Source organism: Dromiciops gliroides, chromosome 3 (genome assembly GCF_019393635.1).
Source record: "Dromiciops gliroides isolate mDroGli1 chromosome 3, mDroGli1.pri, whole genome shotgun sequence".
NCBI lineage: Eukaryota > Metazoa > Chordata > Mammalia > Microbiotheria > Microbiotheriidae > Dromiciops > Dromiciops gliroides.
In genome coordinates this window covers 394,658,443-394,684,268 of record NC_057863.1, presented here as the reverse complement: position 1 = coordinate 394,684,268, position 25,826 = coordinate 394,658,443, and the positions used below count along the sequence as shown (strand labels likewise).

Below are 25,826 nucleotides of genomic sequence, written 5' to 3'. Positions count from 1 at the left end.
AAATTGACTTTGATACTGGTATCACTCCAATTTTGTACTCCACTAGCCATAATGTACTCTCTTGTCAAATTTGATGCAACCAAATTCTCTGTCATGGTCCTTTATGACTTAGTTACTTACCTCTATAAACCCTATAGTTTACCATACCCCTAGCCTAGCCTCATGGCATGAAGTAAGAACTTTTTAAAAAAGTATTTTACTTTGACAATCACTCCAAAAAACATCAAAATAATGCCAAAGGACAATGCCTGGAGCAGAAAAACTCACAGAAGAATGTGCTGAAATCATCTTCTAAATAAGAACAGCTTGGAAAGTCAGAAGGAGGGAGCTGCTGTGCTGAGACAGGAGTCAAGCCCAATCCCACCATCACCCTGACGCAGATCCAGTCCCAGGAAGGCCTCATCAGAGAAGCAGACCACCAGAGCCTCTGAATCAGCTGAAGTGACAGTGTCATCTGGAACTAAGCTCACAGTCTGGTGAGAGGGCTGAGCCCTTGGCAGGGGGGAGACTACAGGGGTCTATGCTGGTGCTGAGGCAGAACTTGGGTTTTTTTTACCCCTGCTGGGAACTAGGAGGTAAGCTTGAGTAGCAGTGGCCCAGGTGGGAGTGGGGCCCAGACTTGTTGGAGCTGACAATGACAGCACAGAAACCTGGTTGATTAGCAAGTCTAGGGTCATCTACAGACCAGGGAACAGGCCAGGCAAGTAAAGAACCTGATCCTCCTTAAATCATACCACATGGGACTTCTAAAGCTGGGGATATTGCAGCCTGGAAACAGTGCCCCACTTTAAGGAGCTAAAAGTCAAGTAAAAGAAAGGCAAGATGAGCAGACAGAGAAAGGCCAGGACCATAGAAAGTTATTTCAGTGACAAAGAAGAGTAAGGTGTAACCTCAGAGGAAGATGTCAATGTCAGGGACCCTATATCTAAAGCTTCCAAGAAAAATATGAATTGGTCTCAGGCCATAGAGGCACTCAAAAAGGACTGTGAAGATAAAGTTAGAGAGGTAGAGGAAAAAAATGGAAAGAGAAATGAGGGTGATACAGGAAAGACATGAGAAAAAAGTCAACAGTTTGAAAAGTCAAATTGGCCAAATGGAAAAGGAGGTAGAAAAGCTCTCTGATGAAAATAATTGCCTAAGAATTAGGATTGAACAAATGGAAGCTAGTGACTTTATGAGAAACCAAGACACAATAAAGCAAATCAAAATGAATAAAAAAATAGAGGACAATGTGAACTATCTTCTGAGAAAAAGAGTTGACCTAGAAAATAGGTCCAGGAGAAATAATCTGAAAATTATTGATCTACTTGAAAACCATGATCAAGGAAAGAGCTTAGACATCATCTTCCAAGAAATTATGTGGGAACATTGCTCTGATATTCTGGAAGCAGAAGATAAAATAGAAATTGAAAGAATCCACCGATCACCTCCAGAAAGAGATCCCAAAAGGAAAACTCCTAAGAATATTATAGCCAAATTCCAGAGCTATCAGGTCAAGGAGAAAACATTGTAAAGTGTGAAAAAAAAAAAAGAATTCAAGTACTGTGGAGCCCCAGTGAGAATAGCACAAGATTTATCAGCTTCTACATTAAAGGACCAGAGGACATGGAATATGATATTCCAGAAGGCAGAGGAACTGGGATTACAACCAAGAATCACCTACCCAGCAAAACTAAGCATAATCTTTCAGAGGAAAAAAAATGGGATTTTAACGAAAAAGAGGACTTTCAGGTGTTCATGATGAAAAGACCTGAACTGAATGGCAAATGTAATTTTCAAATACAAGACCCTAGAGAATCATAAAAAATTGGAATTGGGGGACATACCTGGGGTTGGGCAGTGGGTGACTGTCTTGTGTCTAAGGCCGGGTTTTGGCTAGGATCCCCCTGGATCCAGGGTGGATACTCTGTCCACTGTGTCACCCAGCTGTCCCATGATGATGTCTTTAGGGTTAAATTGAGTGGTGAGGGGAATGCACTGGGGAAGGGGGAAGGGCAGATGTGAAATCCTCCATGAAAGAAACAGGAAAAGGTTTATGGAGTGGGGGAAGAGATGCCAAAGGAGAAGAGCACTAAATGAATTTTACACTCATCAGAAAAGGCTCAAAGACCTTAAACTCATCAGAGTTGCCTCAAGGAGGGATTAACACACACCCAACTAGGTGGAGTAATCTATTTAAGCTGTGCAGTAAATTAGCCTAACACTCATCAGAACTGGCTCAAGGAGGGAATATACACTCAAATGGGTGGAGTAATCTCTCTAAACCTGCAGGAAAATAGGAAGGGAAGGGGATAAAGAGAGAGGGGCAAAAGAAGGGAGGGCAGATTGGGGGAGGGTACAGACAGAAGCAAATCCCTTTTGAAGAGGTATAGGATGAAAGAAGATGGATAATAGAATAAATACCCATGTGAAGGGAATAGGATGGAAGTGAAACAGTTAACAATAGTAATCATGAAAAAGAGAAAAGGGGGGAAAATTGTACAAAAAAATTTATAGCAACTCTTTGTAGTTGCTCAGAAATGAAAATCAAGGGAATGTCCATCAATTGAGGAATGACAGACGAAGTTGTGGTATATGATTGTGGTGGAATGGTACTATGCTATAAGAAATTACAAACGGGTTGATCCCAGAAAAACCTGGAAAGACTCATCAACTGATGTATAGTGAAGTGAGCAAAGCTGGGAGGACATTGTGCACAGTGACAGCAGTATTGTTCAATGAGCAATTGTGAATGATTTAACTACTCTCAGCAATGCAATGATCCAAGACAATCCCAGGGTACTAATGATGAAGCTTACTATCCACCCCAATAGAAAGAATTGATAAAAAGAGCAATTGTGGATTGTACATATATAGCCTGTCTTGTGGAGGGGGGAGGAAAGGGAGGTAGGGAAGGAGAAAAATTTGGAACTCTTAATCTTGTGAAAATGAATGTTGAAAACTACCCTTACATGTAACTGGAAAAAATAAAATAAATCTTTGTTGCAAGAAAAAAAAAATTACTTTTAAGACTATAGCAAGTTTCATGAGGGGAATCACAGAATAGGGAGGTCTTGACCTGTTTTCCTTGGGCTTACAGTTTAAAAAGATATTACTAAGTAAAGAAGTATATTTATTCCCAAGTATAAACAGTGTTACCTTGCCTATGGAACTATGATAAAGGCATTGTAAACAAAAGGAAGGATGGATGGAAGAGAAATGTCTAAAGAAGCAGAAGACTCAAGAAAGGAGAGAGAGATAAGAGGGAAGATTCATTTATATACAGGAATGCATAGAGATGTCAACACTTACCTTAGGCTCAGTTTTAGCTGCAAGGGGAAAAGAACTTTGAAGTATTTTAGGCTCTTTGCATTAGGAACAACGGAAAATATATAACAAGAGGAAAAGGGGGGAAGAACTAAGATGATACAAGGGTCAGTCCATGAATAAGGACTAAGTAATTGAATTATCAGAGGAAAAAATTAACATTGATTTATGGCTAATTTGGGTTTGGGACGATATTGACCATGTAGGATTTTTTTTTAAGTTGGTGACAGCTAAATATATTTTATTCACAAAGAAATGGCTTGCAGTTCTAAAATATTTCTAATAGATGTTAATGTGGAATTGTTCAAAGAGCACTAAATTTATAATTAGGAAAGACCTTTATTCAAATCTTACCTATGACATTTATCAGCTGTTTGACCAGGAATAAATCCCTTAGTATCACTGAGATTCAGTTTCCTCAAATATAAAATGAAGAATATAGTACCCATAGCACTTACCTCATAATATTATTGTGAATATCAATCCAACAAATGTATACAAAGTATTTCAAGATGTTAAAAAGCCAGATAGGCAAGCTATTATTACATCACTTCCTCTAAAAAATAATGGTTACACATATTCTGTTAGCACAAAATCTTGAATTTATTACCTGTTATTCAAGACATCCCAACTATTTCCACTCTACCTAAGCATAGCATTATTTTCTATTACACCTGATTTCCACTTCTGCATTCTCCCAAATGTTATCTGAATAACTTCCCACATGCTGCTTCTTCCAGTTTGACTGTAATGATTCCTCCATTCTATTTATCTACATCATATCTATTCTTCAAGGACCAGGTAAAGTCTCACACTCTCTATGAAGTCCTACTAGAGCACAGCCTCTACTTGTCAGTCTGGCCTGTGAACTCATAATATTACATTACTGTTTATAATACCCATTAAGAACCAGATCGTGAATGGCATTATGTAATGTTAATAAGACTACTGAAGTAGGGGCAGCTATGTGGAACAGTGGATAAAGCACCAGCCCTGGATTCAGGAGTACCTGGGTTCAAATCCGGCCTCAGACACTTGACACTTACTAGCTGTGTGACCCTGGGCAAGTCACTTAACCCCCATGGCCCCTCAAAAAAAAAAAAAGAAGACTATTGAAGTAAATGATATCTACGGCATCTTCTGGCCAAAAAATATCATTGTCTAGCACTGATATTTAGCTTTTCTCTTTCTATTTAAATCTTTATACTTATATTCCACCTATTCTTACTCTCACCTCTCCTCTCTAGTAATTTGTAAGCTCTTTGAAGAAGAAAGCTGCATTTTATAATACCTTAAATCCTATTCAGGACTTTGATTGGGTTTTAGATATAATTTAGCTCACTGATGAGGAAACTGAGGTCCATTGTGGTTAACAAAGAAGTTCAGGGTTGCAAGTACAACATAATGAGATCATAGACTAAAACATTGGTTCTCTGACTTTAAATCCAGTGTTCTTTCATTATAACAGGCTGTCTCTAAAGCCTTTTTTCTGTATCCATTAATCTTAATCTATACATCCAGCCCTAATCTTTCTCCATATTCTACTCTTACATACCCAGCATCTTTTACCAACACAACTTTTTCTTCTTTCACCGAGAAGGCACTTAATAATTATTTGCTATTGGAGTTATTGGCCCTGTGATTTCAAGTGTCTAACAATGTATAATCATAGCAAGGCAGAAAAAAAACTGCCAACTTTGACAACATAGTAATGCCTCATAAAAGCCTACACATCCTAAGAGCAGATGCTTTTATAATTTAGCCAGGAATCTCAAGGGCATTTCCATCAAATGGTACAAGAAAAATATGATTTGAGTCCTGTCTGATGTTGATCAATTTTCCCCTATACAATGTATGCTATCTGCACTTCTAAGGCCAACATCATGAATATCTCTCTTAAAGGGAATTTTAAGACTCTGCTGATGTTTGCTGGTTTTGTTTGTTTGTTTGTTTTGCTAGTCTATCCTGTATCATTATCTTGGCATCCTATCCATCTTCAATATATCAGACTTTAAATTGGGTGGGTGAGCAACTGTACAGGAGAGGAATCCCCTGATCTTCTGAAATTGCAGAACCATAGCACTTTAATTTGTCTAGACTTTGTGTTTTCTCTTGCCCTTCTCCATGCAAGGGTAAAGAATACTATTGTGTCAAGATAATGATCATCCTTTCTTGTAAAAGCAGGCCATTGGGCAAAGTTAGTTTGTTACTTTATCACATATATACTTCTCTGAAGGTCAGACGTTCAAATAATTTCTAGAGTTGTATTCAACAAAAGCCATTCACCTAATCAGAGTTGCTGAGGTTAGAAATGAACGGTTGCTACTAGTATAAAATTCTCTTAGTCTAATTTTAGCTAGAATTCCTTCTGTGGAACTATCCAGTTTCTTCCATGAAATATTTCTTGATTTTTAATAGCTATCCTAGTCCAACCTCATTCCTGTCTCTTCTGAAACTTCATATCACTTAATGTTTATAATGACCATTTTGCTCATAGATTACCAAGATATTAGTTAATTTTTCACTTTTGTTTTTCTTGTCTTTCCAACTAGATTTCAAGCTCCCAGAAAACAAGGATGCTAGCATATCCTTTTCATTTCACAAAATAGCATCTATCACAGGCTAGGCACAAATTGAATATAGCATACAAAGCACTTTGTAAGTTACAAAACATGAGTTAATGTGATCTATATAGCAGATGCTTAATAAATGCTCTTTAATTCATTGAAAGGACTTTGTGATGTATGACCAAGTTTTAACCTGAGGGAAGTTCTCCCTTGTTAGATCTAAGGGTCAATAATAGAAAACCATAGATATATTAGCACTTACTCTATTTTTTGGTTTCTGTTTTCCAAATACAGTTTAGATGTACTTCAAGTTAGTCTCTAATACTTCTAAAGACTGGATATAACAAAGAATGACAAAAAGGAATTGATACCAGTGTGGAAATAGTACTGAATCTGCAATAAGAAGACCTGAGGTCAAATTTCATTTTTCCTACTTGTTACCCATATGAATTTGAAAAAGTCACTTAAACTCTCTGGGCCCCAGTTTCCTCATTTTTAAAATGAGGGGTTTGAATTTAATGACCTTTGAGGTCTCTTACAGTTCTGAAACTATTCTTATACAAAATGGATGACTGTTATAACAGATGGTCTTTTTCAACTTTTGGGAAAAGTTCTATAATTAAGAAAAAAATCTGCCCATGAAGAAATCTTTCTTTTACCACACAATAGATAGCTCCAACTTTGGACAAGCTTGAAGGAGACATATGGATTAGTGCTATAACCTTTTAAATTATGTTCTCTATTGAGAACATACTCCTACACCCAATGTGGATTTTAGCCAAAGTGCCTTAACAGGAGGCTATCCAACATGATATTCACCTCCCACCAGCACCAGCACCAGCACCACTACCACACACAAACAGTACTTAAAACACTTAGTACTCTGAACAAAGGAGGAAGCTTGACCAAAGAGTGCTTACCAAATGCTTTCTTATAAAACAATGTATAAGAAAATGGAAGAAAGTGGTTAGGGAGAAACTCCATTTTTTAACTTCTTTGGTTTCCGCAAAGTAAATGAAATTGCTCAGTATTATACCCAGGTAATTATACAGTTGATTTAGTTAATTTTTTAATGGAATTAGTCTTTAAAAGGCATAATGGAGGTAAAGCACCAGTCCTGGATTCAGGAGGACCTGAGTTCAAATTCAGCCTCAGACACTTGGCATGTACTACCTGTGTGACCCTGGGCAAGTCACTTAACCCTCATTACTCCCCTCCCCCCCACAAAAAGGCATAATGAAAAGAACACTATCCTGGATCCTAGTTAGTTGTGTTTCTAAGAATGGTCTAATGTGTTGGATAGTAGAAAGAATACTGGATTTCAGAAACAAAAATTCAAGTCCAGACTCCAATACAAAAAAATGAGATACCAGATGAGCTGAGACAAATTCTTCTTCCTCTCTAGGGCTCAGTTTGCCCATCGACAAAATGAGGAAGTAAGACTTAGTGAACTATTAAGTCATTCCTCCACTTTAGGCCTTAGTGTTCTAATATCTTCAAAGTGGGTATTGAATTAAATGTTTCTAGGCCTTTTTGACTTAAGAGTCTATTATTCTATAAGGTCATAGCAGGTATGTGACACATTAATGATCTAGTAGATGTTTTCTAGACCACTTTCCTAATGCATACTTTTTTTTTTTTTTTTGGTGAGGCAATTTGGGTTAAGTGACTTGCCTAGGGTCACACAGCTAGTAAGTGTTAAGTGTCTGAGGCCGGATTTGAACTCAGGTCCTCCTGAATCCAGGGCCGGTGCTCTATCCACAGCGCCACCTAACTGCCCTCCAATGCATACTTAAGCCCTGGTCTTAATTGCTTTTTGATGTTGATGATGGATTTTTCATAGTATACAGCACTCAATGTATTACTACCCACAAAGACTATTTTGCATTACTGTATGGAATCATCAAAAACAATGATCAATTATTTCCACATTTATTAGGCACCTAAGGCACTGTGCTAATTTCTAAGGAGTATATTAAATGGTATACAGTGAAATCCCTGATTTCTGAATTTGTAGTTTATTTGTATAGAAGAGACATACACACATGAAAAAGAAAACAATAAGAAAAGCCAGTATAAGCTATGTCTTTAATAATGTAATTTACTATTCCACAGCATAGATAATAAGTGGCATAGGAAATCAAAGTATAGAGAGAAAACTTCCATTTGGGGAAATGAGGGATATTATTATTATTATTAATTTTTTTAGTGAGGCAATGGGGGTTAAGTGAATTGCCTGAGGGATATTTTCATTAAGAATTTGGGGGGGGTGGGGGAGGACTAGGTGGCATAGTGAATAAAACACCAGCCCTGGATTCAGTAGGACCTGAGTTCAAATACAGCCTCAGACACTTGACACTTACTAGCTGTGTGATGGTGGGTAGGTCACTTAACCCTTATTGCCTGACCGAAAGAAAGAAAGAAAGAAAGAAAGAAAGAAAGAAAGAAAGAAAGAAAGAAAGAAAGAAAGAAAGAAAGAAAGAAAGAAAGAAAGAAAAGAAAGAAAGAAAAGAAAAGAAAGAAAGGACTTTTCACCAAAAAAAAAAATGGGGGCAGCTTGGTGGCACAGTGGATAAAGTACCAGCCCTGGATTCAGGAGAACCTGAGTTCAAATCCAGCTTCTGACACTTAACATTCACTAGCTGTGTAACCCTGGGCAAGTCACTTAACCCCCATTGTCCCACCAAAAAGAAAAAAAAAAAGAATTTGGGATTTGCATTGGATTTAATTAATGGGTAGCACTGTGCTACTGAGAGAGTAATAAGGAGGCTCTCTCTAGTGGAAATAAAACTTAAGATGTGTCTACTGGATCACATTCCAAGTATCTACATTCCACATTGGCTGCTTTTAAAATACAACTGAATAGTCTCCTGTTTATATGCTCCTCCCTAAGGAATAAAACATAAGTATAAAATTAGATAAATGAAAAGTTATATATTTGGGGGCTAAAAGGAAGGTAACTATGTAAGGAGAACAATGGAGAATTTTGTCAGCCACTAATGACTACAAACTTGAGGTTATTTGTAATCAATGCCTTTAGTCAGAATTTGTGTATCTACCAAGAATGGTGGCATTTCCATGGCATCTATGAGAGGAAAATTTATGGGTTCAAACTTAAGTATAGGACTAGGGAAAGAAAGTGTATGGATACTAAAAAGATGGGGCATGATAAGAAGACTGGGCTAGTTTCTTAAGAAACCAGCAGATAAGAAAGTAGTCTAGTTTAATAAATATACTATATTATTGATATGGTACCTAGGAGAGCAAAGATAATATTATGAAAAGCAAATTATATACAAGTCCATTTCTAAGAGAATACATGATTGAGAAAAATCAACTTTTGTAGGGGGGCTGCTTTACATCATTTTTTTTAGGTGAACTATGGTTAAAAAGAACATCAATTTCAGAGATGATAATATTAGTGTCCACACTATTTCATTTTAATAAATAAGGGAAATCTTATTTCCCCTCCCATCTCCTCAGATTAAATCAAAAGCAATTCTGGTTGTCTATTTCCAATCAAAGAATGTGCCTCTCAACAATATACAGTGACTTACATTCTCAAAGCTCAAGGACCAAAGCAAAATTCTCTGTCATATCCTGGATATGACAGTTCTGGATGTAAAAGTATAATTACGTGAATAAAATATCTGGATACAAGCAAATTCATGTATGGATTCAGTGCAAGATTAATCTAGTTGACCAAATTCTTAATTCTTTTCTTGTTAAAAATCTCTGGAGAATGATGGCCATGACTTCCATTTTGTCTATTCTCCATGGCATCTAATCCAAAACCAAGTACCAAGTAGGTGCTCAAGAATATTTGTGAAATTAATGAAAAAAGATACATATACTGATAATGTTATAGAGTAACAATCACTATCAAATTCATTATGTTAAGAATAACTTTCCCATTGTACCAACATGCTTAATAAGCTCTAGTTTTTCCCTATGGCCCTTGAGATGCAATATAAGAATTTCTTTTTGCCTTTTAAAGTCCTTCATAATATACCTACTCTACTACTTATTTTTCAAGGCTTATTACTTGTTATTTTTCCTCACCTACTTTATATTCCAAAAAAGGTGGCCTTACTTTTCCCTGTTAAAATTCCATCTGCTACCTCTGTGTACTACCTTTGCACAAGTTGATCCCCATGATTAGAATAAACTCTTTGCTTATGTCTGTCTCTTACAATTAATACTTTCCTTGAAGGTTCAAATCAAGTATTATTTCTTATAAGTTCCTTCCTTATTTTCATGTTCCCTCAAAACAATTCTGTATTTTCCTTATACATATTTTGCATGAATTAATTTGTGTGCATCACATTCTGTCCCCTACTCTCCATTTGAATATAAGCTCATTGAGGACAAGGACTTTTTTTCATTTTGGACTCTTATCTTCCCACCCACTAAATAGATTTCCTGGAACATGGTGTTTGTTAGATGAAATTGACTTGACAGTTATGAATACAAACATATCTGAATACACTTCATATCTACCTCCCTCTCTCCCTATCTATCTGTCTATCTATCCATCCATCTATCTATCTATCTATCTATCTATCTATCTATCTATCTATCTATCTATCTATCTATCTATCTATCTATCTACCCATCCATCCATATATCAATCCATCTATCTAGCTATCAATCAATCTATCTATCCATCTAAACAAAAACAGGTTCAACTCAGAACTCAAAACATGATTGTCCTCTCTAACTAGATTGAAATTTCTTTATTTAAAACTGTTGATGGGGGACAGAGAAGATATCAAATGTTTCTCCTCTTCCCCCATGGTATCTAGCATAATCAAAGCTTCATAGAGTCATAGATTTAGACTGAAAAGGGATTTCCATGGTCACATCGTCTAAAACCCCTCATTAGATAAATTAGTAAATTGTGGTCCATGGATGTTCAGTGAATTTCGCAGGATCAAACAATAAGTAAGCTTCAGAGACACGATTGGAACCCAGACTATTTAACTTTGGAGTTAGCACTATTTCTATTGAATAAGGATGTTTTTTTTCTCTATGTGTGCGCACACGCACATGCTATAGTAGGTGCTCAAGAATCATTTGTTTAATTAAATTAATAAAACAGATCACATGCTTTACTGATATTGACATAGATAAACAACTTATGATAATGTTGGCTTATTAAAGTACATACTATATAATGGACTCTCCCCACAAACCTAGACTGAATCAAAGTGACAAAATATAAATAACCTCACTCATATTAACTTAACATAAAAAGTTCTTCCATACACAGCCAACTTTTTTCTGCAAAATGCATTTTCTGCTAAATTAAGAAAATATTACTTTTCTCACATAGATGTAACCCTTTTTAGACAATTAACAAATATAATTAAATATAATACAATTATGGACAACACAATTATACAGAAATATAGTGGGCTTGACAGTGACTTTCATGTAATCAAAAGTAATGTGCATATCCTATGGAGTTATGAAGGTATCAGAAAGGACCCCCATTGATAAATATTACCTAGCAATTTTACTTGACAAATGGAGTAGTTAATGAAATGTACCTCTACATTCTTACCATTAACAAGGACTGTTGGGAAGTAATAATTTATTTCAACACTTTTTTTTTCTTATCCCAAGGTTTATAAATTAATGAATCCTAATGAAACACACACACACACACACACACACACACACATTCACACATCTATTACCTTCATCTTCAGATTTTCAGAAGAAGGAAGGGATGGATTACGAAAATGAAGAAGAAGGAATGATTTGCTTGGGATAATACATCAAATGGCATTTGAAAGGAAACATGCAAGGTAAATTCTTCTAAGTCATATCAGTGAGACTCCAAATTCTCCTGACTAAACAGACTGCATTTCAGACATAATAAGCTGGCATAATATGTGTTATTTCCTGGGCACATGGAGAGGAGTTGGGGATTCCCACTTGAGAAAAAGAGTAAACGGTGGAGCTTCTGTGAGAATAAAGAATTCATTTATCCCTATTCTTCCCCTCCTTTGCATTTAGAGTGGTGTTTTTTCCTCCCTCCAAGAGTAGGCAGATCTTGATTGAAAAAAAGGAGTCAACTCAGATGAACGAAACCATCCTTCTTAGTGTCTCTTGATTTTTGATCTTTCTAAATTCTGGGTGACAAAATTAATAATAATAATAATCATGACTCTTTACCCAGGGCCCTTTCTTGTCTAGCCTAAAGTAACTGAAATTCAACAGATGCCAACTAGAGTTGATACATGCGGAGGCATTCTTTTCACTTATGCTTTACCAAGGGAAAGTTGCTGTCAGAAAGGCATATCGTGTAACACATGATATTTGCCATACTCCATTAACAAAAACTCACCTTTCATGAAGAAATGAAATGTTTTGGTGGAAGAAGCAATTTCTCCCTCCCTTCTCCTCTGCTCTTAACTTCAATATAATCAAATGTTGCTTATGCATAAAATTTTAATCCTTTCATAAGTTTGTATTTTGATTCATTTTGCCTATCATATGTATTTCAAGTCATCATGAAGAAAGACTCAACTAATTTAAACAATTTTTCTTCAGGCCCGGAATTCTTTCAGAAATATTTTCCATTTGGAGACTTGATTATGTCTTATGTAGATAATACTGGCAGATTAGAATTGTGCTTAAAGAAACCCAGACTTTGAACAGTGATAATGGGAAGGGGGAGGAGGAGAAGAGACAATAATTACCTGTCTTTGATGCTACACAGATCAATGTGTAAATCACTAAAATTCCCCAGGGAACCTTGCTGAACTGAAATGAGGTCCTTGGGCTGGTTATCAATAAAGATGAGCCTCATGCAGCCTTGGAAAGCCTTAATGGGATTTAAACATTGGGAATCGGTGAAATTGTCTGGGCACCCTGTGGGAGAGAGAAAAAGATTAAGAAGAATACTGAAATGATCAGTCATTTCTTTGGTGACCTATTGAAAGAAGACCTTGAGGTCTAATTATCTATGGTATTTTTCATTCACAGCAGTACACATGCTTTTGTTGTAAATCCTAGCATTTCAAGGAAAGGGACAGAAACACTACAAAGTGGGGCACACTCAATCATGATGTAGAAAAAAAAGTGTTAAAGAATCTCACAGCACTGCCACAAATTGCTCTCTTTCATTTTTTGTTTGGTAAACTTTATAATTCAAATGCATGGTGTACTTGTTCCAAAGAGAGTTATACATTAAATATACATAGATATATATGCATTCTGCCTTGAAAATGAAGTCTAAATGTTGGCTTTAATTCTGAATTACACTTTCCATGGAAATTGTAATTTTGGTAAGGAGTAACTGTAAACATTAGCAGTCTTGGTTCTTAAAGAAAGGTATGCATTTAGATTTAACTGAAATTATGAAGTGGCATTAAAATGCAAGACAACTTACTAAAGAACTAGGACTATAAATGAATGTCATTATAGAGTTATTATAGCCCATCAAGACAGTTGAATGTGCCTTTTAAAGTTGTTTTACCCACTTTCATCCCTCTCTACCAACTCTCTCCTAAACCCAATCACCTATGCTTACATTTCATTCACATGGCAAGGCTGGCTACTGACTTTCCTGCTTAGTTTCAGGTAAACAATAGCATAGGTATTCATGTGCACGTGTTAATCATAGACCCTAGTCTCCATCATTTTAATAGGTTCAGAGCATATGGAACAGCAGTCTTGAAAATGGCAGCAACAAACCATAAATAATGGGGAATTATTTCAACCACCCCTAATAGATAGGCTCTGCTTTCCTGAAACCCAACAGCTGGTTAATAGCTCATAGCCATACTATAAAATGGAGGAGGATGCTACAGTTTCTAATTGCAGCTGCAGAAAGAATTTATGTAAGTCGACTATTAGTACCTTGGCTCATTTTTCACCTTTCTTACAGTTGCAGACTACATGAGGAATAATTTCCCAAACTCTGCAATTCTGAAATGAATCTGAGACTGTGCACGTCCATTGCCATTAAGACCTACCAAAAATAGCACCTATTCAAACTAGGGGGAGGGTAAGTGTTTTGCCCGCAAGGCTTTGCAGATGCCTATTAGTTATTTTACAATGTAAATTAATTAGATACAATCCAGGGCCCTCAAAAAATATGTTCTAAGACACCTTGTTCCATCTGTTTGTGTAGGGTAAAATTGTGGAAGTGTTTTGGGGGATTCCAGATTCTCTCTTCATTCCTTTTGGGTACCTATTATTTTCTGCCTTTCTACCCATCCCCACTCCACTGTCAGTATAAGCTCCACATTCAGTCAACCTTACCATGGATTATAAACCATTCTGGGATAAGAATATTAAGGTTTGGGGCCACTAGGTGGTGCAGTGGATAGAGCACTGGCCCTGGATTCAGGAGGACCTGAGTTCAAATTCAGCCTCAGACACTTGACACTCACTAGCTGTATGACCCTGGGCAAGTCATTTAACCCCAATTGCCTCACCAAAAAAAAAAATAATATATGTATATATGTGTATATATATATATATATGTATATGTGTGTATGTATATGTATGTGTGTGTGTGTGTGTATATATGTATATATATATACCCCCTTGAATTGCAACATGAGTTCAGTTTGCCTGTTTTGTCTATGTGTAAGATTATGCCTTCTTTAAACCTGGAATGAACTTTAACACAAATGACATAGATTTAGACAGAAGAAAAATGTATAGATGATACTTAAATGTTTTTGTTTTGTTTTTTTGCGGGGCAATGGGGGTTAAGTGACTTGCACAGGGTTACACAGCTAGTAAGTGTGAAATGTCTGAGGCCGGATTTGAACTCAGGTACTCCTGAATCCAGGGCCAGTGCTTTATCCACTGTGCCACCTAGCTGCCCTTGATGATACTTAAATGTTTTAATTCTCTCTTCCCCACCAGTCTCTGAAATTTTGGTTCAACAATGTACACAATAATGGTTTACTTTGGGTATAGTAAGAAACCAAAAACAGGCCTGGAAAGACATGTATGAAATGATATTTAGTGAAGTGATCAGAACCAAGAGAACACTGTACACAGAGACAGCAATATTGTTTGATGAAGAGCTGTGAATGACGCGACTATTAACAATAATAAAATGATCCAAGACAATTCCAAAGAATTATTGATGAAATATACTATCTACCTCCAAAGAAAGAACTGATATTGATGGAACACACTGAAACATTCTATTTTTCACTTTCTTTCATCTTCATTTTTCTTTTAATCAGGATTTCTTGTACAAAATGACAAACATGGTAATGTTTTACATAATCATACATGTATAACCCATATAGGATTGCCTGTCACCTCAGGGAGAGAAGGAGGGATAAAAATTGGAACTCGGGGCAGCTAGGTGGTGCAGTGGATAGAGCACCAGACTTGGATTCAGGAGGACCTGAGTTCAAATCCGGCCTCAGACACTTGACACTTACTAGCTGTGTGACTGTGGGCTAGTCACTTAGCCCCCATTCCCCTTAAAAAAAAATGGAACTCAAAGGTATAAATAAAAATGTTTATTACATTAAAAAAAGAAAACAAACAAGTAAACAACAACAACAACAACAAATGGCTTCAGCAGATCAGTAGGTAAACTCTGTACAGTGACAAATACAATGGGATCCCATATTAGCCATGGGATTAAAATGAGTGTTGTCCTTAAATATCTTTCACAAGTACGCTATGGATTTTGTTTTATTTTGTTTGGTCCAAACTTGTTACTTAATTGGTATATGAAACTCACTTCCATGTTATATTTATGATAGAAAAAAAATTATACTTGTGAAAACCCTATGTAGATGTCTGTAAAAAAAAAAAAAAAAAGAAAAGAAATTACTAAAAATGCTGCCAAAATGAGGTATGTGGTAGGAGGGTTTGGGAGAATCTCTCTCTATTAATTTTTCTGGTTTTTATAGCTCATCTGAAGGATACCTTTAGGATGCCAATTATCAGTTATAACCTCACACAACAGTGGATTAGTAAAATTGTTAATGACCTTAAAAGGGGACTGTGTTGCATATGGCACAATCAATACTATGACCTCCTGAGTTGTGGTCAAATTTTTAGCTGAGTTTCTTCTTCTGAATATTTGCTGAGACTGTCCCAGCTAAGGAGTAGAGTAGATAGCATATTAGACTGCGAATGAAGAAGATAGGAACTCAAATTCTGTCTTAGATATTTATTAGCTTTGGGACTCTAGTATGGGCCCTTAACCTCTCTTAGTATCAATTTCATCATCTGTAAAATGTGAAAATAATAGCAATTATCTCCCACTTGTAAGAATCAAATGAGATAATATATACAGTGTTTTTCAAAATTTAAAACACTTTAAATTTTAACCATTATTAATTAGCCTCAGGTAACAACAGCAGCTATTTATTGCTAAATCTACTTTGTACCCTGCTCTGGTCTCAGATGATCCTTATTTTCTCTAGTGAAAAATGGTTTGCTAATATTTAGGGGAAAAGCAGGGCAAATAAAAATATGGAAATAAAGGTTCTAATAATGAAATAAAACCCAAATGCTTGCCTCCCCCATTGGTTTCTTTCTGAAAAGCTGGGTAACATACCTCCAAAATAGTAGCTGTTCCCAGAGTAAATCTGCAGCCGAGTAGTTTCATGTGCAGCCGATGCTGCATCATTATCCAGTGTCAAAGTCATGCGGTTCCTTCTGGCATTGATGCTAACTGAATGCCACAAGCCATCATTCAGGTTGTTTCCTGGAAAAGATATAAGACAGGAGGAAAAGAGGTTGTGATTGATATTGGGAGGGGTGAAGTAGAAAATCACATCATTTCCCCCACTCTGTGACAGAACTGCCTGTAATTTCTCCCTTTTCCTGGAAAGAGCCCAGAAAATGGAATCAGAAGTCCAGGACTAAATCTGACCTCTTCTACTTATTAGTTGGATGGTCTTGGATATGCTATTGAAACATTCTGATATTGTTTCCTCATCTAGAAATATACCATGTAAGGTACCTCATAAAAAGACAAATTTTTTTTTTTTTGCAGGCAATGGGGGTTAAGTGACTTGCCCAGGGTCACACAGCTAGTAAGTGTCAAGTGTCTGAGGCCAGATTTGAACTCAGGTATTCCTGAACTCAGGGCCGGTGCACTTTACCCACTGTGCCATCTAGCTGCTCCCCAAAAGACATAATTTTTTTATCATTAATCAAGGATTGGGTCTGTGCCCTTATCATAGGGATGCAGATGATGAGGCAGGAACACAATGAGTTACAGGTATTTCTGATATTCAATCAACTACAAGTTGTCACTCCTAACTCTTAAAGGCATAACAATTTAAATAGATCTACATAAGAGATTAGTACCCAAATGGTATGAAACACTCTGTATATATGATAGATGCATTATAAGTATTTGTAGAGGGGGTCGCTCTGCTATGTAAACATAAGTTATCATAAAGTTTTATTTGTAGAATATTCCTAAACCATTTTAAATGTAATACACACACACACACAGACCCCTAAATATGCTGTCCCCTTTTTAACCAAAGTGAATAGCTCCCCTCTGCTAATTAAAAGGAAAAAAAAACACAAAGATGAGTAAGGAAACACAGAATTTTATGATTGAGCAAACTTGCCTTCAGAATATTACATAGTATCAAGTCTTCCTAGCAATGAAACCAAAATGGAAAGTAGAAGCAGGTCTTTCAACCATTCACTTCCTCATAGTGAGTCTTGTATTCAGTGTTAGAAAATATACAAATCTAATCTACTGTCTAAATCAATAAGCTAAATTTAATGATTTGGGGTTATAAGAGATTAAGCACAAATAAATGGTTTGAGGATGAAGGGCAGAAAACCACAGAACAAACCTTGAAGCAAAAGATGACATGGAGATAAGAAGCAGAGGTACTGTCTGAGAAGTTTTTAAGACACCTGTGTGAATTAAAGAGGAAACTAGGTGGTGCATTAGAAAAAGCCCTGGGCTTGGAATCAGGAAGACTCATCTTCATGAGTTCAAATCCAATTTAAGATACTCACAGACTGTGTGACCCTGGGCAAGTCGCTTACCCCTCTTTGCTTCAGTTTCCTTATCTGTTAAATGAGCTAGAGAAGGAAACAGCAAACTACTCCAGGATCTTTGCCAAGAAAACCTCAAACAGAGTCATAAAGAGTCAGATACAACTGAAATGACTGAGCAACAACAAAAATAACAGTGGATTAAAAGCTCTCTATAGCTTTTTATAGCAATCGACAGAAGAAATCCATTCCAATCATTCTGTTTACAAAATCCTGGGCACTTCTGTTGCACATGAATTAGGAAAGGTCAGGCTTGTTCAACTATCAATCTCTGTGTGGTTACCCTGTCCAGATTTAAAGATAATTTACTAGAACCTGACCAGAGTCACTTATTTTCATATTTGTTCATTTGATTTTAAGCCATGAAAGGGAAATCCAGAGAGGAGTTTAAAGCTTCCTATGGTCCAATCTTGGTACTTCAGTCACATCCTTCTTGCAAGTTATAATAATTTATGAGATTGTATTTATGTAATTCTTTCTCATCATTTTATCTCTAGCTCTTAGGACATTGCATTGCACACAGCAAGGACAATTGTCTGATAAATTAAACTGAATACAGGCTTAATTTGTAAGCCAATGTGTTTAATTGTTTGGATTGAAGAATACTGCATTTGTTGATTCAAAAATAATTGATAGGGAAATCAAGCTCTTCTTTCAGGTATTCACACCTAAAGAAAACCTAGTTGTGTAAACCAAAAGACTTTAATCAAAGCACTGCAACACACCATATGGGATAATCCAACCCTGATAGCACACAAGTTGGCAAGGGGAAAAAAAAATAGCTCTTTCAGCACTATTCATAAATCCAAGCCTATGAAATTATTAAAACATTTAAAAATAACAAGATATATTTTCCCCTTTTTACCAATCTCAAGCTAAATGTAGCAGAAAAAGCCTACTTTTCCTCTCTTGATCTGGTCTGTTATTGAGGTGTGTTGTTTTTTTTTCCTTTAGGGCAAAAAATCCCAAAGAAAAGTGATGCTACTAGAGGTACCTCATGTGAAAAATCACTCGGGAAGCTTTTGGTTAGCATTCCAGTAGATGAAACATTATACAAAGTGATATAAAAAACCATAATTTTCCAACTATTGATCCAACCTCATGGAGATAAATGAAATTGTCAAATTTGGCAGTCAAATCATAACTTAGGAAATCATTAAGGGACATGCCAGCTACCAGATTCTGATTCTCTACTCACAACAAGAATGTCGCAACAAATTCTTGGTGTTTTTATTGGTCTCCTATGTCATCCCAGACCAATGCCAACTTTGGTCACTCTGTATGTCATATGTGGAAGAAAAAAGGTGACATCATCAGATAAGAACATTTTTGCAACATTGTTTTTCACACTGGATAACACATTTTGGGAAGGCCAATGATAACTTAGAAGCAAGTGCAAAGGGAAATGACTAAGAAAATGCAAAGGGGGGCAGCTAGATGGCGCAGTGGATAGAGCACTGGCCCTGGATTCAGGAGAACCTGAGTTCAAATCCGGCCTCAGACACTTAACACTTACTACCTGTGTGACCCTGGGCAAGTCACTTAACCCCAATTACCTCACTAAAAAAAAAAAGTGCAAAGGGAAGTGACTAAGAAATGATATTATATTAACATTGTCAAAAGTGACTGGGAATATATAGCCTGGAAAGGAGCTGGTTTAGGAGACTAGGATCATTATCCTCAATTATATGAAGGCTTTTCCCATGGAATAGGGCTGTGACTTTTTTCAGTTGGTCCCTAAGGAGAAGGGACCAAGTTTTATTCTTGCACCAAGGTATAGAAATTGAAAGGCTGAAGATTCTGTTATGTAATTGAAAAGAAAAAAACAAAAACTTCCTAACAATTAAAAATGCCTATATTGTCTCATCAAGAAGTGAATACCCTGACTAGAGTTTCATGAAGACTAGATGCCTCATTGTTAAGGATGCTGGCAAGGGAATTTATATTTCAAAAAAAGAGGTGATGAGGGTTAAGTGTCTGAGACCATATTTGAACTCAGATCTTATTACCTTCCAGATAAATGTAAGGGACAATTATACGCCCCATTCCTTTCCCATTCCATTCCAAGGAACCATGCCTTTGTTTTAATAATAATAATTATAGAATCTCAAAGAGGGGATAGTGCTCAGAGGCCATCTCATTCTTATCTTAGAATGCATAATATTGTCCCCACCCCCAAACTGTTGATAAGTGTTGCCACAGGTTATGTTTCAGAATTTCAAAGGAGAGGATCTCCCAACCTTCAAAGACAGCATCTTATACTTTGGGACAATTCTAATTTCTAGGTATGTTTTCCCCCTTTACATTAAGCAGATATATTTCTCTTTGAAACGTCCAGTCAGTGGTCTGAGCTTTTAAGGGGCATGCGGTGGGTGGGGGTGGGGTGGAATGTCTAGGGGATGTCATTCAGAGCAACACTTGAAGACAATGGGATCAGTAAAGAAGTACCCCCTAAGTCTTCAAAACTTCAGGCAAAGTAGTTGTAGTCTCTTCAATTAAGGGTGGTATTATATGAAATGCTGGTCTTCCATAGACATGGAACAGTTGGTTAGTAGCCTAACTAAAATGTAACGGTCAGGGCTAAAGAAAAGCCTCAAAATGTGGTTTGACCAAGCAAAAATTGGAAGTCACTATCACTATCATGCTTCTACTTAGTCTGTCTTCTTTAATGAAGTCCAAAAGTGACATTGTTTTGCAGCTTCTGTGACATAATACTGATGGCTCCAGGCATTTTCTTGGACTCACCCCCAAGCTGGCTGTACTTTACCTCTTCACATCTTCCCCTCAGGTTCTCTGGCTTCCTTCAAGTGTTTCAAATAAAATCTCATCTTTTATAGGAACCATTTTTAAACTTTCCTTAGTTCTAGTGCCTTCCCTCTCAATTATTTCCTATTTGTCCTGTTTATAGCTTTATATGTGTGTGTGTGAGTGTGTTTGTTATTTTTCCCCATTACATCGTGAGGTCTTTAAGCTCAAGAAATGTCTTTTGTATCAGTTGATAGATAGATACAGATAGAAATATAGACACAGATTGATACAGCCCTTCATCACCTAAGTCCTTCCTATCTTTCCAGTCTTACAATTTATTCCCTAACATGTATTCTTCCACCTACTGACCCTGGCCTTCTAATTGTTCCATGAACAAGACACTCGATTTTTTAGCTCTAGGATTTTTTTCTGGCTATCATCCATGCCTTGAACACTCTCACTCCTCTGCTATGAACATTGACCCTGGCTTCCTTTAAGTCCCAATTATATTCCTACCTTCAACAAGAAGCTTTGCCCAACCCCTCTTAATTGCAGTGCCTTAAATATATTAATTATTTCCTACTTATGATGTATATAGCTTGATATATCTCTACACACACATGTGTCTTTAATGTGTATACAAATACATATCTGCATATTCATGTCTCAAACTACATACATACATACATACATGTTGTTTTTCAAATTAGATTCTTAACCTCCTTGAGGACAAAAACGATATTTTATCTCTTTCTGAGTCCCCAGTGGTTAGCATAGTGCCTGTAACATTGTTGTTTGTCCATCAGTTCTAGAAGAGGACCAGTGATATCAGGAAGGTGATGTTTTGACTTGCAAATGAATTGGTTTAGGGGACTTAGCCATCCATGCAAAGTCATCAGTCCCACTCTTTCCTCCAGAGTCATCAGATTCCATTGGCAAGAAATAAGTTAAAATGACTAGTAATGGCTCAGCCTGTCACATTTTGGGTGCTTAATAAATGTTTATTGAATTTATTGAATTGAAAACATATGTAGAGAGTGCCCTAAAAGTCTTGCTGCAGTTTTATTTTTTGAGACTTCAAAAGTATAAAACTACAAATTTTTGAAAAAATTATAAAACTTAATTCTTTATATTTCTTATACATTTAGTTATGTAAAGTTTGAATTGTTAAATGTTTAATTTTAGCAAGATGGATCATCCTGTCATTATGCATTGCACTTGCAATAGCTTCTAGATGACATATTCTCAGAAGGGGGGAAGGAGGGGCACACTTATTAAGCATCTACTATATTTCAGGCACTGGACTAGGTGCTGTACATATGTTATCTTATTTATTCTGCACAACAATTCCATGACATAAGTACTATCATTATCCCTATTTAAAAGCTGGAGAAAGTGATCAATAAAGGAAGTCCTCTTGCTTATCTAACCACCTCAGTCACCTGTATCTCCAATAAAGTATTTATTTTGGGATCACATTAAAATTTTCATTAATTCATCAATATCTAATTCTCTGAGTGATCATAAGACTAGAAATCCAAGTGTAGTCCTTGCAGTCAGTGAGCATCCCTTGATGAAAATTTATGCAAATTTCAAAAATCAACTAGAATGAGGGATAGCACAAGATAATTTTATGTTGAATTTTTAAAAAGAAACATCTATATATATAGATAGACAAGTTTATTTAATTATATACATAACAGGTGCTTATTAAGTGTTTATTGAATTTATTTGAATTGAAAAGCTATATAGAGGGTACCCCAAAATATAAACATGTAAGTATATGGTATAAATGTCTATATACTTTTCTGTTTCTATATGTATATACATGTATATATCATGTTTATTATGTATATATGTATATACATAAATATATACATATGTGAGTGTGTATGTATGTATGTATGTATGTATGTATGTATGTATGTATGTATGTGTGTATGTATACATATACTAAAACTTTTGGTCACAAATACCTCTTTTCATTTTACACTGATCAGGGATACTTCTAAGGAGTTTCTCACAAATGATACTCAATAGCTTCTCTGATTCACCAATATAGTTCTGCTAAGTCATACCATAAAGAAACATATGAAATCATAGCCAAAAAATTATAAAAACAAAATACCAAAACAACCAGGGATTTTTCAAGCCATATAAGAAAGGGCTACAATTCTCCACATATCCCCACACTACCAATGTGATTAGTATACCTCAATGTATTCACAAAACCACTACATACAAAATCACACACATACACACAGATTGTTGCCTCCCTACAAAAGTTCTTAAAACTCAGATACTGTATTCCCCCTGTACCTAACATAGTGATTTTGCTTATTATTGGAAGTCATTAAATGCTTTTTGATTGGTTTAACTATGCAGGGATCCCCAAATTCTTAATTTAAAATAGTCTAAAACTGTACGGTGACTTTTGGGATATCATCTATAAACATCCTGGATCTTCTTCCCGAAGAAGATGACAGAATCAATACATTAAAAGATAACTTTCTTTCTTAATAATGAAAGTAATCATATGACAGTCAATCATATAGATCATTTATTGTGCTTGTATTCATTAAATTTCACTAGTCAGAAGATGACCTATTTAAGAGAACTTTCTGAACTAGACAGATAAAAACACTGCTACCAAACAGGCTCAAATATCAAGGTACTGTTTTTGGCTAGAATGGGAGATTACTGACACTTTTTTGTTTTCCTAATGTGAATATAGAATACCAGCAAAGCAAAAATTAAAGATTGTACCAAAGACAGAATGTGACATAAAAATGTAAAAATCAGTTGCAAAGTAGAAAATTTGGGAGAGTAGCAAAAGTTTTGCATAATTACTGAATAGACCCATTTGAAATTGTACTCTTAGCTGAGTTCTTAATGAAAAAAATAATAATCACACAATCTATTAGTCAATCAATGAATCAGCGGTTCCCTTTGAATAAAGTTTAAATTTATTTTCCTGACATTCAAGACACCATTTATTTTTCCAGCTTTTTAAAAATGTTATTTCTCCTTTATTCTTCTTATGTTCCAAATAATAGTACGCTGTCACTGGATACAATCTGTGCTTTCTCATATCCTTTCCTTTAATGATGCTATTGTTGGAATGTCCTCCAGTCCTTTCTTCACCTATTCATCCTTTAAGGGTCAACTCAAATACACTCCCAAGAAGTCTTCACTAATTTTTGTGGTCAATAAATCTTTTCCCCTTGGACTTCACATAGAACTTCTTCACCTGGCATCTCTTCTCTTAAATTCATTAATTATGAATTTAAAATACAACCTGCTATAATGGATAGAGAGCCAGATGAGGAACCAGGAAGAAAAGGGAGAAAACCCTTGTAATGATATCCTGACTGTTTGACCTTGAGCTAGTCACTTAACTTCTCTGAACTCAAAGCAGTCTGTCACAATATAAGTAGCATAGAAAGTGCCAGTTTGCATTATTAGAAGGAATTTCCTTATCTGTGCATTCTCCATATCACTGAAATCACCAATCCTGTCACTATCCCTATTGTGTATCATTCTTGGTTTTCTATAGTTGTCTTAACCCTCTACTAGACTTTAAAATCCATGAAGACAGAGACAGAGCTCATCTAAAATTTTAATTTTTCATAGTGCCTAGCATAGTGCTCTTTACCAGAAAACAAATAACAAATGTTCAATGAATGAAATATTAATCATATTGCAATTGTTTTCTTTTACATAGTCAAAAAATTTTAGATTTGTTTATAATTTAAGACAGCTTTGCAGTTTGAGGAGTTTGCTGAATTTGCCTGTGAGTGAGGGTTGGAAGAAGCATCACTTGAGGTTTTTAATCAGAGAATCCAGGTTGGGACTTTCAACTTTGAATATAATCATACAGTCTGTTGTGACAGTTATAGTGCTGAACCTCTCTATTTACCCTCACTAATGGGATTGTCTCATCAATGTTATCTTAGCTAAAACAAGAAGGCATTTAGTTAGTGACAATTGTAGGAGAGGAGAGAGTTCATAGACTAGTCATGTTTACTTGATGTACAGATGGTAGCTATATACAAATGGCTTGTATGAAAAAGGGTAACATTTTGGGAGCAGCTATGTTAATTACTGAGTTGTAGCCTGTAACCATCTGGCTGCCAGTATTAATCAGGGTGAATACTTCCATCATAGTGAGATGTGCCTTATACAACCATATATACTACCACTGGGATCTCTGCTGGCCTTTCTCTAATTAGTGCTTGCTCTCTCAAGCATGGTTCATTCTGTGCCCTGGCACAAATCCTAGCAAACCATTGGTGTTTAATAATTATTTGTGAAAAATCAGCACCAACCCTTCTTTCACAAAATAATTTCTATCCCTTAGAATTTTTCCAAGGTGGCTTTCCATTATCCTCTTAGCTGCTTTTAATTGAAGCAGAAAGAAAGAAAGAGAGAGAGAGAGAAAGAGAGAAAGAGAGAAAGAAAGAGAGAAAGGAAGAAAGGAAGAAAGAAAGAAAGAAAGGAAGGAAGAGAGAGAGAGAGAGAGAGAGAGAGAGAGAGAGAGAGAGAGAGAGAGAGGGAGGGAGGGAGGGAGGGAGGGAGGGAGGAGGGAAGGAAAGGAAAGGAAAGGAAAGGAAAGGAAAGGAAAGGAAAGGAAAGGAAAGGAAAGGAAAGGAAAGGAAAGGAAAGGAAAGGAAAGGAAAGGAAAGGAAAGGAAAGGAAAGGAAAGGAAAGGAAAGGAAAGGAAAGGAAAGGAAAGGAAAGGAAAGGAAAGGAAAGGAAAGGAAAGGAAAGGAAAGGAAAGGAAAGGAAAGGAAAGGAAAGGAAAGGAAAGGAAAGGAAAGGAAAGGAAAGGAAAGGAAAGGAAAGGAAAGGAAAGGAAAGGAAAGGAAAGGAAAGGAAAGGAAAGGAAAGGAAAGGAAAGGAAAGGAAAGGAAAGGAAAGGAAAGGAAAGGAAAGGAAAGGAAAGGAAAGGAAAGGAAAGGAAAGGAAAGGAAAGGAAAGGAAAGGAAAGGAAAGGAAAGGAAAGGAAAGGAAAGGAAAGGAAAGGAAAGGAAAGGAAAGGAAAGGAAAGGAAAGGAAAGGAAAGGAAAGGAAAGGAAAGGAAAGGAAAGGAAAGGAAAGGAAAGGAAAGGAAAGGAAAGGAAAGGAAAGGAAAGGAAAGGAAAGGAGGAAGGAAGGAAGACAGAAAGAAAAGAA

The 25,826-nt window shown here is 36.2% G+C and overlaps 1 protein-coding gene across 1 annotated transcript in view; it reads right to left on the bottom strand.

Annotated features, from left to right (window-relative positions):
* Positions 1-25,826, bottom strand: part of CNTNAP5 (contactin associated protein family member 5) — a 974,910-nt gene that overhangs the window by 462,648 nt on the left and 486,436 nt on the right. Inside the window, 2 exon segments of the mRNA XM_043992699.1 lie at positions 12,584-12,755; positions 16,432-16,581. Of these exon segments, the coding sequence (XP_043848634.1) occupies positions 12,584-12,755; positions 16,432-16,581 (322 nt within the window).